The sequence below is a fragment of the Epargyreus clarus genome, unplaced genomic scaffold (assembly GCF_041222505.1).
Source record: "Epargyreus clarus isolate Ecla_fem2 unplaced genomic scaffold, WU_Ecla_fem_2.2 ptg000014l, whole genome shotgun sequence".
Taxonomy (NCBI): domain Eukaryota; kingdom Metazoa; phylum Arthropoda; class Insecta; order Lepidoptera; family Hesperiidae; genus Epargyreus; species Epargyreus clarus.
In genome coordinates this window covers 8,420,169-8,436,432 of record NW_027332222.1, presented here as the reverse complement: position 1 = coordinate 8,436,432, position 16,264 = coordinate 8,420,169, and the positions used below count along the sequence as shown (strand labels likewise).

Sequence of the window (16,264 nt, the reverse complement as noted above, 5' to 3'; positions counted from 1 at the left end):
CGTTACCAAAACTGATATGTGTATGTGTGCGTAATAGTGTTGTTACCTTCATATTTTTTATCGATTAACATCCAGTATTACGTTGGCAAAGTAGCTTTTGTGTTCAAATTATTACAAAAAATAATGAAATAGGTCTTTAGCGTAGCGAAAAAATTCTAAGTCTATGGCTTTTTAGGTAATTCTCTACGTAGTACCCACACCATACTGGTAGGCCATACATATCCAACACAAAAGGTATAATGTACATAAACATTTAAGTTTTATGTAATTTATATAATTGTAATGAACATAATAGTTTTTTTTTTGTTTTAATTGTATGTAACGAGTTATTTATCTCACTTCTATGAATAAATTAAATAGAGTGAACGACCGTTCTAATTAATATAATTAGATATAAATGAAAATATTGTCTGTCTGTCGTTTTCTTAGTACTACTTATTCTATATTGATGAACGAATGTAGGAAAGAGATTTTAGTTTATTTAACGATAACTAGTAAACGAATAAGTAACATGCCTATATACATACAGATAGTGTAGGTATCATACATATGTAGTCATTACTAAACATTTATAGTGACAAAATATCTATGTATATTTCCAAAATGATAGTCAATTAAATTATTTGAAGAGAAAATTATCTCGAAGGGAAATAAAAATTAGACGCTTGCATTTTTTGTAAACGAGTTCGTAATCTGTAGCACTACCATGAGTTGGCATAGAAACGCCACTATAGAAATTGTAAATAGAAAACTATTGTCATTTTGCTAGTGAATAACATAACTACTATCGTTACGGTATTTCTTGACAACGGCTGTCAAATTAATGATTCATGGGACCGAATTTATATGGCAATAGATCATAATGACATTCGCTAGCGATTTGATTTCGATAGGTTTTTTACGTATCGAGTTACGTCACTACGGATTTTAGTTCTACGAGTAACCACCAGAGGCGCTGTACAATTTTTCATACATTTATTTTACGCAGTCGCTAGCGAGTAATACTTTTGTAAACTCATGGTAGTGCTACTGCTTAAAAAACTTACATTCCCGCGGTAATACCTACCTACCTACTTATGTGCTTAAGCAATAATTCTACGATATGAATACGATAAATAATATTATGAGTGTTCAAGGTAGCTACAAAAAGTTCCATTGTTACATTAACGAAACTAAAATGTAATTACGTGTACGGAAAATCCAATTCCTATTAATTAAGTACCTCGATCGTTAAGTGTTTTGTAGTTAGATTTGTGGTTACTACAAAACAGGTTCGTAAGATGTATTGTAGTGACCACAATACAACCTACGTATGGCTTTGAAAGGAATTTCTACGAACCTCCTACTTTGGGTTTCATACCATTTTTTTATAATACTAAACGGGCATATCCACAGTATAGCAAGTGGCTATTGCCTACGGACGTCTGTAACCAACCCCAGATAACATTAAATTCTTACCGTCTTAAGTTGGAACTCATAAATTTCGATACATCTGAGAATTTTTGTTAATTTAATAGAGCGTTTTGACACATAAAACTGAATAATGAACAACAATTTGAAATCAATGCAGGGAGATTACAAAACATTAGTTGCTTACTGAAAGACAAACAGATAATAACATAATAAAGACACCTTTTTACTAGTAAACATAATATTCCTTGCATATTGACCTTTAGTAGAATTTATCTCTGATCTCTGCAAGCCCCAAGGTAACTGCACTGACTCTTGTTAGTACCTAACCTTATATGAAAGCTATAGACACCCAAGATCCATGTTTACGTAGATAGGAAATATTCATGTTGTACTCGTGCCAACAAATCCAACCATTGTCATCATCAACAACCCATTATTGTCCCACTGCTGGGCACGGGTCTCCTCTCATAATATGATATACCTTTGAGATGTTTTTTAAAAATCTCTCAGGTATGCAGGTTTGCTCACGATGTTTCCCTTCACCGTTTTTAGCAAGTGATAATTAATTTCTAATATGCACATAACTTTGAAAAATCCGAGGTGCGTGCCTGGGATTTGAACCTCGGACCCCTCGATTGATAGGCCGAGTTTCTTAACCACTAGGCTATCACTGCCTTGTAATTCGTTGTAATTGTAAAGATAGAATGGGTTAATCGACATCGATTACGCCCACGTCAACTTAAATACATTTTATAGATACAGTGGCGGGCTAAGGTCAAAGGCCCGGGGCGGAAAGTTGAATCGAGGCCCCCAGTGTACAAAGGTGATTAGATTTTACAAAATTACTAATGTGTCACTGTGGGCACTGAGCACAATTAGAAGGGCAAACTCTAAGTTTATTCTTCTAAGGACTTGAAATTTATGATTTCAAATTGGACAACGCAAATCGTTCTGTTACCGACCAAGTGTTGGTTGATATGCGTGATTAGCAGTGTGTCACCCGTCCGACACAAATCGCCTAAATTGAAAGTGTCCTTACTCCGATCCATAGATTAGTAAAGATACTTCGCTGCCTTGAAATTGAATGAAGCCACAAACTGCTTATTAGTAAGTTCTTTTTTTGAATTCTTGACAAATAAAAACATTTTTAGAGAAAATTTACGAATAAATAACGAATACTGCGTAATTTACATAATAAATAAATAATTATTTCAAATATTTTAGGGACATTTTAGCACAGAGACGTGGTAAAACTTTTTTACGCAACTATTTCAATTCCCAAAACTGCGTACATTTTCTTGTTAGAAGTGAGTAATCTTTACTAATCTATGCTCCGATCTACCTTGTATCTTGAATATATTGCTATTTAGCATTAAGTCCGCCTTTGTACCACACTGTTTTAACATGGTCAATAAAGAGTAAATATAATTATAATACATTACGATTCAAATTTTACGCCAACAATTAAATTATGATTCTAATCTGACGATGTTAACCCAAAAAATAATTTTAGATTGAATAATCTCTACCTTTATTTAAGTTATATTTTAAACTAGTTTTAGCTCGCGGCTTCGCCCGCGTTTAAAAGAAAATAATATGACATACTAACATACATAAAACTGAAAATTCGTACCTACATTGGAGTGACAGTGGCACCATCTGGCTAAAATTGGTCGTACTAACTCTGAAACCTTCGTGGGCCCAAGGACAATAACTTTGCTAAAGATCACTTGATCAAATTCATAGTTTACGATTCAATCCTTACTAATATCGATTAAAATTCCGGGATTTCCGGGATAAAAACTATCCTATGTCCTTTCTCGGGTTTTAGACTATGTTTGTACAAAATTTCATTAAAATCGGTTCAGTGGTTTAGGCGTGAAGAAAAGACAACCAGACAGACAGACAGAGTTACTTTCGGATTTATAATATTAGTAAGGATATAACCAGCAGCTCAAACAAGTTATATAAATATCTGCAAATCATCTTCGCTACGCATTTTAAATTAATCAAATCATTATCAACCAGGATAATGCTTTTGTACTTCAGAAAATGGTAATTTAAGTGTTTTGTGTGTGTAAACTTGTTTAAAGATGGCACTTCAGAAAATGGTAATAGGTATTGGACGTGAATAAACGACTTCCCATCAAGCTTCGCCTATACATTCCGGACCTACCTATACAACTTTTAAAAGGATAAAAAAAGGTTGACTGTACTTATCGTGAAGTTATATATCTATAGTCATAGATTAGTAAAGATACTTCGCCGCCTTGAAATTGAATGAAGCCACAAACGGCTTATTTTAGTAAGTTCTTTTTTTAAATTCTTGACAAATAATAACATTTTTAGAGAAAATTTACGAATAAAATACTGCGTAATTTACGTAATAAATAAATAATTATTTCAAATATTTTAGGGATATTTTAGCACGAGACGTGGCAAAACTTTTTTACGCAACAATTTCAATTCTCAAAACTGGGTACATTTTCTTGTTAGGAGTGAGTAATCTTTACTAATCTATGATCTATAGTAGGTAATCTATGTAGTATCTGCTACATGAAATGCCGAAATTCGATAACGCATTCCATGCTTATTGATAGTGAATATCCTGTGCAAATTAATTGTGTTAGAAATATATTCAAATTATAGTATTATTTTAATTATTTATTTTGTGTTAAATTATGAAAATCATGATATGTTATTTATATAGTCAAAATAATAAGTGCCCATTTATATAGTCACTAGCTGGTATAGTACGATTGTATGAGTTAGCATAAAAAAGAAAAAAGAACGCTCTTGACGGTTGAAGTATATTTTGCGCGGGAATAATAAAATTATGTATATTTGACAGTTATCGTGTATACTCCCTCTGAGGCCCGTATGTGACTCCCAGCAGAGGGACAATAATGGACGAAAATTGCATAAATATGTTTTTCTCTATTTTCAGATAACAACGCACCCGCCCCTATTTATCAATACGATGACGACACGACAGACGAAGATGTCGAGTCGCATAAAGTGAGTACTTGAGTATAAAATGACTTTAACAAACAATTATTAAACTAAGTACGTAGTACTTTAGTGTTTACGACTAATTGCTTAACACTTAGCTTTATGGTCGTTTTATGGTCTTGGAATATTATAAAAATAAACAGAACGTCATTTGAATAATGCGCAGTCGTCACTTTATTCGATGCATTTTCTATTGACAATAACAAGTAGTTGGTAAACTTAACAACAAAAGGATTTTATTTATGTGAGAAAACATAAGCTAAGAATTGTATATCATTTTTTAACGATATGATTTTCTATGCTTGAGTGGTTCGACTCCGGCGGCACCACCGCCACACTTATTTCTGTCTCATAACAGTAGTGTCAACCGCTGCTATGTTTGTGTGGTTTATGTGTAAGTGGGTGTGGTAAGGAATGCATAATTTTCCGAGGCATTCCAGCTTAGTCCTCAGGGGTAGCGGTGACCCCAGGTTGGAAACTAACCTTATCCGGGGTTGATTATAAATGTTCATGGGCGGCAGTAGCCACTTACCTTCAGACGGACTGCATTATCGTCTACTATTCCCACATTAAATAAACATCTAGGCAATGCGATCTCAGTCACTGTATGTAGTAGACTAATGCCTAATCTATCAAACATACTTAGGTAGGTATATCTTAAACAACAATGAGCATTAATATAGCACTAGATCTCTCTATAACAATTTTACACATTAACATGTTTCAGGATGACAAGACAATAAAAACACGGTTGTACGGACTACAGGATCTCACGTTCACTATAAAGAATGCCATAGACTATATTGTATCATTCCTTGAGAGGATAAACAAGTAAGTTTAAAAAAATTATAAAAACAAGAAACCCGACTGTTTCAACCCTACGTCAGTAGGATAATATATCTATGGTTTCAAAATATAGGTACTTTATGTCTCTTCCCATAATTTAGACAAATCCAACGACACCTAATATCTTAAAATCTGCCTAGCCGTTACATCTAGAAATACCGTACACAATGTATAAGATTTCTTCCGATCATCTATCTATGGCTGGTGTAAGTTGTCCTATCCCTTGTTACAAACTTTGTAAAAATCGAAAAGACTTAAGTACACTATTTATAACAACATTCCTTACATATCTTAATTCCTAAATATTTCTTTGCATGTCTGATAATTATTTAAGGTTATTAATTATTAATTCTGTGTTTCTGTTTCAGTTTACTGAACTTCAGTGTGCCGTACCTAAGTTATTTAGTGATATTAGTATTAATCGGAGCCTCAATAGCTTTTTACGTAATCCCTGTAAACTACATCTTCATGGCATTCGGTAAGCTATACTTTACAACACTATTAAATAAGTATTAGATGAAATATCATTATTTTACATACATAATAATTAATTATTGACACAAGGTACCTACATTATACAAAATCTTAGATAGAAAATATTTGTAGTTTGAGCTTCTACATATACGAGTAGAACCCTTTGCGGTTCGACTCCGGCGGCACCACCGCCACACCTATTTCTGCCTTATGACAGCAGTGTTAGGCGCTGCTGTGTTCCGGTTTGAAGGATGTGGTAAGGGAGACAGTATTTTCCGAGGCGTTCCAGCTTAGTCCTCAAGGGTAGCGGCGCATCTGTGGCCAACCTCAGGTAGGAATATCTAATCCTATCTGGGGTTGATTACAGATGTCCATGGACGGCAGTAGCCACTTACCTACTTACTTACTTACTTAGGTGGACTGCATGCTCGTCTGCTACTCCTATATTATAAAAAAATGTTTTGTTTGTTTTATTTTTATATTCAAACAAACCTACTGATTAAATAATAAAAAAAACATTTTTTTGTTTACAGGCATTTATAAATTCTCGCGCAAATTCTTGAACCCTAGTAGAGTTCCTAACAACGATCTGTTGGACTTCCTATCTAGAGTGCCAGATAATGAGATGTTGGTGAGTAAACCAAACCTATTTTAATTTCATAATCCCTTTCTACACTCACATTTCCACACTGGGATTCCCTGTAGCCATGTATACACATATAGACGAATACACATACACCCAAATCCAGAACAGACATCTAAATTCATGATTCAGATATCTGGCCGGGTATCAAACCTGAAACCCTTTGAGTGTCAAGCCGGTATGGTTATTAAAAGTCAGTTACAATTGTCCATGGGCGACCCAGGATAAAGGGTATGGACGCAAAGAGAGGCATTCCAATTTAGTCCTAAGGGACAACGGGTTCATGATTGAACTCCAGTAGGTATTTTGGTTTCTAAGGAGTCAGTCACAAGTGTCTGGGCGGTTGTCTATGCTGCTACCTTTTCATAAACATATACCTCACTCTCTTTCTCAACGCTTTTTAATATCCACATCTAGAATTAAAATTAGTCAATTGTATTATTTTCAAAATTTCAGAAACAATGGCGAGAGCTCAAAGTTCCGGAACCTAACGTGTATAGAACGGAGACCATAAAAGGGCGGTGAAAGGAAACAAAGAGAACCAGAAGAAGTACATAAAGAAGGGAAAAGAATAGAAATATTTCTTATAAAGTCATGATCACATCGTTGCCTTGTAAAGGAACATGTGGGTTTAGTTTACTCGTACAATGACGCAAAAGTTTAATACTATTAACATGAATGACTGGGTAAAAGCAATATGTTATTTGTACACTAATATAACAAGTAGAAAAGATGGTAAATATTAAAAAGTTAGGAATTTCGAAGATAGTAAAGAGAAATGAATTATACCTATATGTGATATTTAAGTGGATTTAGTTAGAACAGTTGAACTTGAAACCGTATAAGTTGACTTGTAATAAAAATATAGTATTGGGAGTAGATTAGTAAAGATACTTCGCCGCCTTGAAATTGAATGAAGCCACAAACGGCTTATTAGTAAGTTCTTTTTTTAAATTCTTGACAAATAAAAACATTTTTAGAGAAAATGTACGAATAAATAACTAACACTGCGTAATTAACATAATAAATAATTAATTATTTAAAATATTTTAGGGACATTTTAGCACGGAGACGTGGCAAAACTTTTTTACGCAACTATTTCAATTCTCAAAACTGGGTACATTTTGTTGTTAGAAGTGAGTAATCTTTACTAATCTATGGTATTGGGTTAAACTGTTATAGATTCTTTATGGAAGTTTAGAAACTATTATTTTGTTTAAGGATGAAGTTACCGAAACAAGAATAAAAAATAAAATGTTTTAACTTCAAGAGAACTCAAATCATTGACTTTCATTAAATAGTACACTGTTAATAAATTCTTAATTTAATATACAAATATAACTAATATAATGAAAATGTGTACTGTATTTCAAAATAAAGATATCACAAATAAACATAGTCTAGGAGCTTTCCTATATGTGACACAATTGCCAACATAGTGCCATATCATATAAACGGCGTTATATATTATCTGATCGTACTTAGAACTTAACTATACAAATTGTGATTTTAGGAAATAAAGATATGATATTTATTTATACAAATATATTTCTAACAAATAAGTTACATTTACAGAATTATTATACTTAACACAATTGATAATGTAACGAATATTACAATGTTCTCTACGTAAGAATATTCGTTTAATCTTTGAACGTTTAGAAAATGTTTTTATGTGTTTTGTAATTTATTTTGGTCTTATTGTTTTTTGGATATTTTTTTGGAATTTTTAGATGACATTAATCTTCAAGTATAATTTTTGGTTCTGATTAAAGAACGATATTCCCTCTTCCATTTCAGAGTAACAATTAGTTGGCCACTTATTGCCATTTTTATAAAAAATAGAGAGCAGTTTTTGCTGCTGTTTTCACATAAACATATTGCTGGGACATAAACTTTAGTTCCCTTGCCCAACGTTAGTCATTACCTCTAGTAACCACTAGTTGAAGTCTACAAAGGCTGTCCCTGGCATGCGTCGCGTAGTACCTACCTACGGCAAATGATGTAATTTGCCGTACTTCGCCACGTTTGAATGTTCAAATAATTTTCTTGAGACGTAGTCATTCGTACATCTCGTGTTAACTAACTTGTCACGATAATTAATTATTTAGCATCGTCCTAAAGAAAGATTCAAAATTACTCTTGCCTATAATCTTGCCATTACATGTATTAAATTAAGTTTAAGAATTCCCATATTTTGTTTTTTTTTTACTTTTAATTTGCATTTTGTTGTTTCTTTTTTATTTTGAGTTAAAAAAACGTTCAAAATAAACGATATTCGCATTCGCTACAGCGAATGTCAGCGGTGAATATTTATTTTTGCATTCTCATCTGTGAATGTCAGAAAGAAGTAATATTCGTTCCATTGTCATCCCTATTTATGACCATTTTTGATGCTCAAAATACAGACTAAATCTACTTAATACACACACACACTTCATGCCTCAACCAAAGATCATATTTATTTACGTTCAAATTGGGTACTTGACAGTTATAACAATAAAATATGAAATATGTTGGATATGATAGCTTATAAGTAAACATAAATTATGCAGTATTTCGTTTATTTTTTAATATGTTCTAAGTATTTTAATTTTTAAAAAGAAATTTTCGATTTTTTATCTGTGGATTTTAAATCCCAAAACGGCGACAGTGCTGCCTCAAATGTCATGTGACGTCACTACATCGAAACCTGTCGATCACATCGAAACCTGAAGTATGTGTAACGTCGAAGTTTATTTCTATATTTTCAATGTGTTGACGTCACGCTACGAAATGACACTTGACCGCCTGTTTTGGCGTAACGTTCCGTTTACCGTAATAAAAATATGTTTTTTATTAATAAATAGCCCTTTTTCGAAAAAATGATCAATGAAAGGCATATATAATACGTATATGAATTCATTAAAACAGTTTCCCAAAAAGTGTCAAGTAGCCAATTAAACTGGATATTATTATCAGTTCGTATTTATAATATTCGTAACTTCGTAAAGTAAATCTGTACGTATAACTTTTAAACCACGAAGCCGTTTCTGATTTATTCTGTATTTTGAGTACTAATTACTATAATATATTAGCGTAGACAATTAAGTACTTATAGATCTTGCCAATTTGCCTGAAGACTGCCTTTCCACTGGCTCGGGCACGCTCAATTCCTTCCAATCTTTCTGTAAATATTTATAATGCCTTATGTTGTAAGTATTCTTAAGTTTATCAATATTGTAATCACAATTCCATTGTAAAGTACAAATGATAAAATGAATCGTTACCAATATTTCGTTGTCCGGTATTCTCGAAATGAAATCTAATAAATCATTGTTCAAAACTCTATCTGGGTTTAAATATTTCCTTGTGAACTTGTAAATACCTGAAAAATAAATGTAATTACGAAATATGAATGGAATTAGTTATTAATACGAAATATTTAGAAGATGGGCAGCAGCATTTTCCAGTGAAGCTATTGATTGATGTGTTGGTAGCACGCAGACCTAAGCACAGTGACTTTAGCAATACCCCCTATTAAATGACTAATGGAAGAATTGTGGTCAACCCATTACTATCTACTCTTGTATTTTCTTAGAGTTAAAGGGATTTTGGCGAATTGGTTCACATTCCTCTGAGAACTTTTTTATAGAAATCTGAAAAATTAAAAAAAACGAAACTAGTAAATAAATACATTAAAATGTCTTACCAAGGCTCATCAGCAAATAATTAAATGGAATAAAATACAACACAAGGGACGATATAACGAGTATCATCATTGCCAGGTAACTCAAAAACGGGACCTTGAAAGAGGCTAAACTGAAACAATAAAAATATTAACCATATGTTTTTAGTTAATATTCAGAAAGCAATTTTTATTTGGCCATAATATCTTTTAAAATATTTTCTATAGTTTGATACTTTCATTGATACATTTTTCTTTAATTTCTTCATAAAATCATATTCAGGTCTTCGCCTTAATAACAATCTTAAAATATAAGCATTAATAAATCACCATGGTTACAGCAAACGATAACGTAATTATGTTATGATTTTAAACTTATTTTAATATGCTACTCATCGATAGATGGCATTGAATTCCCTATTAATAAAATTAAAATATAATGAATATTTTGACCTGTAGAATTATCTTCGATCACTAATAGTGATCGAAGAGAATTATTAAAAAATATATTTGTAGCATAATATTAAAATAACAAAAAAGAATCCAATACTTTTAAGTTTTAATAAATACCACATCCATTATTAAATATACCTACAAACGGAGATTTATAATAATAACATTAATATTATGGTTTCATTTTAAACGCATTTACTTACTTATATAATCGTTCAGCTAGGGACGCAATATATTCTACACCATTAGTTATAGTAAGCGTCATCTTTTGTATATCCTGAATCTTTCCGGTTAAACCTTTATCTTCCTACAAAACATACAGAATTATATAAAGCAAATCGAATAGAATTGCATTAATCAAAAGTATTGAGCAATTCATTAATACCTAGTGTAAGATTACCTTACTATTACTAATTTTGGTGGCCCCGTCTGAGGGATTTGAGTAAGGACGCATGATATGATATCTATTATCTGAAAACAGACGATTTGTAATTAATTTTACCTTGTTATTCGTAGATAACTAAATGACAACCTCTATGATTTCGATAATAATAACATGCAGGATTTCTGTTTTGAAAAACAAATTACTGACAGTGTACTTATCTAATTCCCTTGCATCTTATGCAATTAAGTGTTGTCATCAACGAGTTTACACTACACAGTATACACTATGTTTAGTAAACAGTATACACTATGTTTCTAAATATTATACATTTTTTTTATATCTTCTTCTTGATTTGATACATATGAGTAACAGAGCAAATATTGAATAAAAATGTGTAAAATACTACGAAAAACTCACCCTGATGTCGAGAATAGAACCAATTATAAAAGAAAGGTAATAGTAGCAACAATGGGACTGTCCATAGACATAAGTATGAGCAGAAGACTAGCCAACCGACCAAAGCGATGAAGGAGGATTCCGGATCATCCCATTCAAATAATCGCCTGTATAAGAAAAAATGTAGATAGTAATGTATTAAATACGTATGTTTAATTGTATTTTAAATCATCGGAATATTATCTGTATGGCATAGAAACAGTAGCTTATTGCATTTATCGTACTTTGTGATCCAGTATTTTTGCAAGTTATGAAAAAAATGGAAAATGTTCAGTCACTTAAATATTTATTTCATTTAAAATATTTAAATATTTACTCACTTATATCCTTCATTAGCCTCGTACAAAAAGTTGAAGACGACTTCAATAAATTCCAAATTACTATACACTAGTGCGATATCAAATTTTGGAGGTTTTCTTATATGTTTTAGCCGCCTTGGTCGGAAAAGTTTCATCGACGCTTTTATCTGTTTAAAAAAAAAGTAAAAATAACTGTACTCGTACATAAACAATAATGTATAAGTTTGTATACCCATTGTGGTGTCTTTCCACTACTCGTCAAAAGAGGGCGCCATGGGTATTCTGAATCACGCTATAGAAGTTTTCTCAACATCACGTACAAGCTCCGAACTGAGACTGTTGGAGCACAGCCGCTCCCCGGACTTTATCACCTCTAATCCTTTCACCAATTTATAGCACGGCGGGAGATCTCTCGTTGCCAAACTCATTAACTTTATTAAAATTTCATCACAAAATTTTGAAAGATCTTACCGGATTCCAAATTAACGTCATCTGCAAACATACTCTTGGAAAATTTCCCTTCGCTATCTTTCTATTCTTATCCTTTAACGCATACCACCGTTGTTGTCCATTGGTAATTCTCAAAAGTGGTATAGATACTTTGCCCAATGATTCATTTAAAAGCGTAGTTAGGGAACTGTCGTATACTTTAAGATCAATAGTAGATGTGACGTCATATACATTGCTAAAATATTAAAATCTATAATTAGGCACTTACATTATACCTTACCTACCTTAATATTTTAAAAAGTGAATAAGTTAAATTAAATTCGAAAATTATGGCAATAATTTTCAGACTTAGTGGTGATGAAAATTAAATATAAGGCACATATTGATACATTTCCATATTCCGACCTAAGTAAAAAAAATGATTTTGTTATTTGGTAAATACTAGCGTAGCGAAAAAATTCTAAGTCTGGTGAATACTAATATCCACCAAATAACATAATCATATTTTTTTTCAAATACTCACAACACATAACATTTATTCCATGTAGGTTCCGAGCCACTTGCTTCTTTTGGTGTCTGCACCCTTTCATTGTCCAGTTCCAGCGTGCAATAAGCATTTGGTTTACCAATTAAACCCCTTGCACTTATTATCTTCACATGGAGTAAACCCACTAACTTCCAATTAGCCCTCAAGTTGTATACAGTCTGAAAGAGTAACATCGGTGACATACTAAAATTCTTTAATTAGATTTTCTTTAATTTTATATATTTATGTAAAATTATACGTATAGGAAACATCAACAAAACATATTATTAACCTTGATGAAAATAAAATCAACACTTCACATAATTATAACTCTGGCTTTAACCAAGCGTAGTCTAACGAAGCAGTGAGACTATCCACAGTAATATCACAAAAAGCAGTAGGTAATAACACAAAAAACCACTGTTTTCAGGTAAAGCTGCTTTTACGATTTTAGTGATATGTATTCAAAGGTCTTACATGTCTCTGTTGAAAGTCATCCAAAGCATATAATGGTATCTGAGGAGAGTTATTAGAACGAGACATGCATATTGTCACAGATAAATGGATCAATCCGTATCCATCATCCAACTGTTGCCAGAGTTCATGAGTGCGCTCCTTTTCAAAGGTTGATAGATCTAAAACACAACTTAAGTAGGAACACAATGTTAACTTGGATATTGTTTTACTTAAAAGTTTGAATGTATTTAAATTATAAACTAATTTACCTAAAGCTGTTGTTAGCTAAAGCTACTAATTAGCTAAATCTTCACGACGAAGCAAATCACTTAATTCAGCTAACGACAATAATTATAATATCATATTCATTTTGTTGCACTTATTATTACAAAATTCTAAAACTGTCTGCAATATCAAAATCATTACCTGCCCATATGATTTTTTTGCTTTCCTTTATCACAGACAGAGATTTTTAACAAGTCATCCTTATAAATATGTAATTTAAAACGTTCTCGCCACTCTGGTTCCGCTGTATTTGGTACAGACTTTGTTTTATGAATCTCTGAACCTAGTCTGAAATTTAAAGCATACCATTTGGTACGTACATTCTTCAATTTATGCCACTCTCTCGTCGGTATTCACAGCTGAGTACAAATCTGTATTTCTACTGACTAATAGAAGCTGAATAATTCGCCCTATAAAGTAGATACTTTAGTTTGATTGGTAGATAAACTAATTAAATGCGTAACCTTGTAATTTAAAACAGTATTGATAATTAAACGAAGTTTTACGATAGTTAATTACTTCACTTTAATTGATCATTAATCATATTCATCTGGATTACATTTTATGAGTAGTTGTTGTCAAATATTAAAATTTTAATCATAAAACTTATATGTGCGATACAATAGTAAGTACTTACCTAAATTTGCAGTAGAGGCTATGGGTTTCTGCATCATTGGGTATTGGAGGCAGGCATTTAGCTTTCACAAGTACAATAGTCACTGTTAAATTCTGATTTTCTTTGCTACTAGACAATTGTCTTTCAATTGGCCTTGGCTACAAAATTAAGAAAACAGACTTTTATATATACAAAACTAATTTACAAAAACAAACAAATACGTGAGGACATTTAAAATGGATAGTAAGATACAGTTTAGGAAAATTACACACTAAAAGAAAATTACCACAAGACTAAGAGTAGATACGCTTGAATTATCGCTGAAAACTTCATCCTGTGAGCTGACCGACTGCCGAGATGACAAAATCGAAGAATTGCTTTTCTTCCTCGGCTTAACAAAGTTGAATAATGACGTTGAACGCCATCTGTATTCAAAAAAATAAAGTTTGAATTTTAATAGTACAGAATTTTTTTTAGAAGAACATAAAATGCATGTCAGCATAATTATCGGATTCTCATAAAAGTATCAAATGCCAAAGGTTTTCAACTGGGACTGAACTCACCGGGAGATAATACTTAACTTTCATCGACGATAACGATTTTTATGAAGCTAAACTACTTATAATAATTGAGGACGTTTCCTTAACAAACGTACAAATCATTTTTATGTTAAAATAGTAGTAAATCAGTAATAAGCGTATAGGAATTGATACTAAGTAACCACTGCCTCCCAAGTCCCAACCTAACCAACACTTTATAACGAATAAGTACTCTCTGGTCGACTGCAAATGAGTTGCTGTACCTGAAAAATAATTCATACTTACGTATTTCTTGCCTTCTTTCGAACAGAAACCACACTTTCAACACTATTCGTTCGTTCGATTGAGTAATGTATTTTTGCAGTTTCATTATGTTGTATATCCATCATATAGACAGTACCTACACTTCAGACTAATTTCGGCAGCAGTTTAACTGATATTGAGATTAAATGCTAAACACGTTCATTATGTTTTATTCTATCTTATCTTATAAAATAAATGCCGATAAAACAGTTTAATCTATTTAGATATCGATTAAAATAATGAATTAAAGATATTCAACAGAGATTCTTTATGTATGTTTATACAAATAACATATCAAACGCATAGGGCCATTTTGACAACCACGGTACTTTTAGGCTTCACATATCATTCTAAAAAAACGCCAAGAAGTGCCCAACAGTGGAAAAGACTGTATTCATGATAAGCCAGATGTTATAGAACTACATAATAATTCCGACTCCTAATTTATTAAGCGTTTCCATAATACTAAGTATACTATAATAAGACCATAAAGTTAATTCAAAACCAGTCCTTAAATTATTTTAAAGTTAAGTAAATACATACATACAAAGCTAAATTTAATTTACGACCACCACTACTGGATTCTGGCTTGGCAATTGGAATCAGCTAAATCTTAGATATGATAATTATTCTGAGAGCTGAAATGATTTTTTCCAAATTTTCATCAAGTTAGTGAAGAACTTGGAGGAGAGTAACCCAACTATTTTAACTATATAACAACATTTTATCAAAGATATGATGCCTCTAAAAATCTAACGATTGATTTAATTATGAACAGCGTTCTCTATTTATGGCACAGAAAAAACCTAAACATAGTAGAAGTTTATAAAACCGTAAAAAAACCGAATTCAATGCTACTGTTAACGCTAATTACTAGAATATTATATACCTACCTATCTACTGCCTAGTCAAGGGTCCCAAAAAATTTGCATTACAACTCACCAGTATACCTACTATAGGAAAACTGAATTACCTAAATTGGCCAAATGTAAATTAATTTGTAAAGTTGTCCTTAATTTTCTTAACAAAACACAGCAGTTTTTGGAATCTATTCTGAACTGCGCTTTATTGTTACATTTACTAAGTTCCATGTGCCGGTGTAATTATGCCATCTGGTGTTGAGGAGATTAAAACAATTAGTTTAACAGTTTAATTTATTGTTTCACTTTTCTCCGCAGGGTGCGCCACACGTCGGCGTCCAGCTTACGTTTTAATACAACCCAACCAAGTATAGAAGTACACTGGAGTACAAGTTAAAGATAGATTATAATAAAGATATACATATCTATATAGCTGTAAAGAACTTATTTTAAATTAGTGTTATAATGTAAATTTTAAAGTAAGTTAAGATTAATTTATAGAGTCACAAATAATGTTCAAATTAAATCCTAAATCATATAACAGTATACATCGTACTACATATTAAAAATGGTCGGATTGT

General features: G+C 32.0%; 2 protein-coding genes across 6 annotated transcripts in view; one reads left to right on the top strand and one right to left on the bottom strand.

Annotated features, from left to right (window-relative positions):
- LOC140747441 (multiple C2 and transmembrane domain-containing protein) overlaps positions 1–6,922 on the top strand; it is an 86,465-nt gene extending 79,543 nt beyond the window's left edge. For all 3 annotated transcript variants that reach the window (XM_073079896.1, XM_073079895.1, XM_073079897.1), the window contains exons 10-14: positions 4,361–4,431; positions 5,153–5,256; positions 5,640–5,749; positions 6,279–6,376; positions 6,845–6,922. In XM_073079896.1, the coding sequence (XP_072935997.1) occupies positions 4,361–4,431; positions 5,153–5,256; positions 5,640–5,749; positions 6,279–6,376; positions 6,845–6,913 (452 nt within the window). In that variant the 3' untranslated portion in view covers positions 6,914–6,922. The remainder of the gene's footprint in view (positions 1–4,360; positions 4,432–5,152; positions 5,257–5,639; positions 5,750–6,278; positions 6,377–6,844) is intronic.
- Positions 6,923–9,331: 2,409 nt separating this feature from the next.
- On the bottom strand, positions 9,332–14,678 carry LOC140747439 (multiple C2 and transmembrane domain-containing protein). Of its 3 annotated transcripts, none has more exons than XM_073079894.1 (13): positions 14,268–14,678; positions 14,003–14,139; positions 13,507–13,653; positions 13,102–13,270; positions 12,622–12,803; positions 12,120–12,333; positions 11,670–11,815; positions 11,311–11,456; positions 10,909–10,979; positions 10,712–10,815; positions 10,080–10,189; positions 9,658–9,755; positions 9,332–9,555 (listed from the first exon to the last, which is right to left on the bottom strand). In XM_073079894.1, the coding sequence occupies exons 1-13, from the start codon at positions 14,481–14,483 to the stop codon at positions 9,475–9,477; spliced, it is 1,821 nt and encodes a 606-aa protein (XP_072935995.1). In that variant the 5' UTR covers positions 14,484–14,678; the 3' UTR covers positions 9,332–9,474. The 3 variants fall into 3 exon arrangements, 2 of the variants coding, with proteins under 2 accessions (XP_072935995.1, XP_072935994.1); XR_012102872.1 differs by having other exon boundaries at positions 9,514–9,555; positions 10,080–10,184; XM_073079893.1 differs by having other exon boundaries at positions 9,332–9,755.
- Between the last annotated feature and the right edge of the window lie 1,586 nt (positions 14,679–16,264).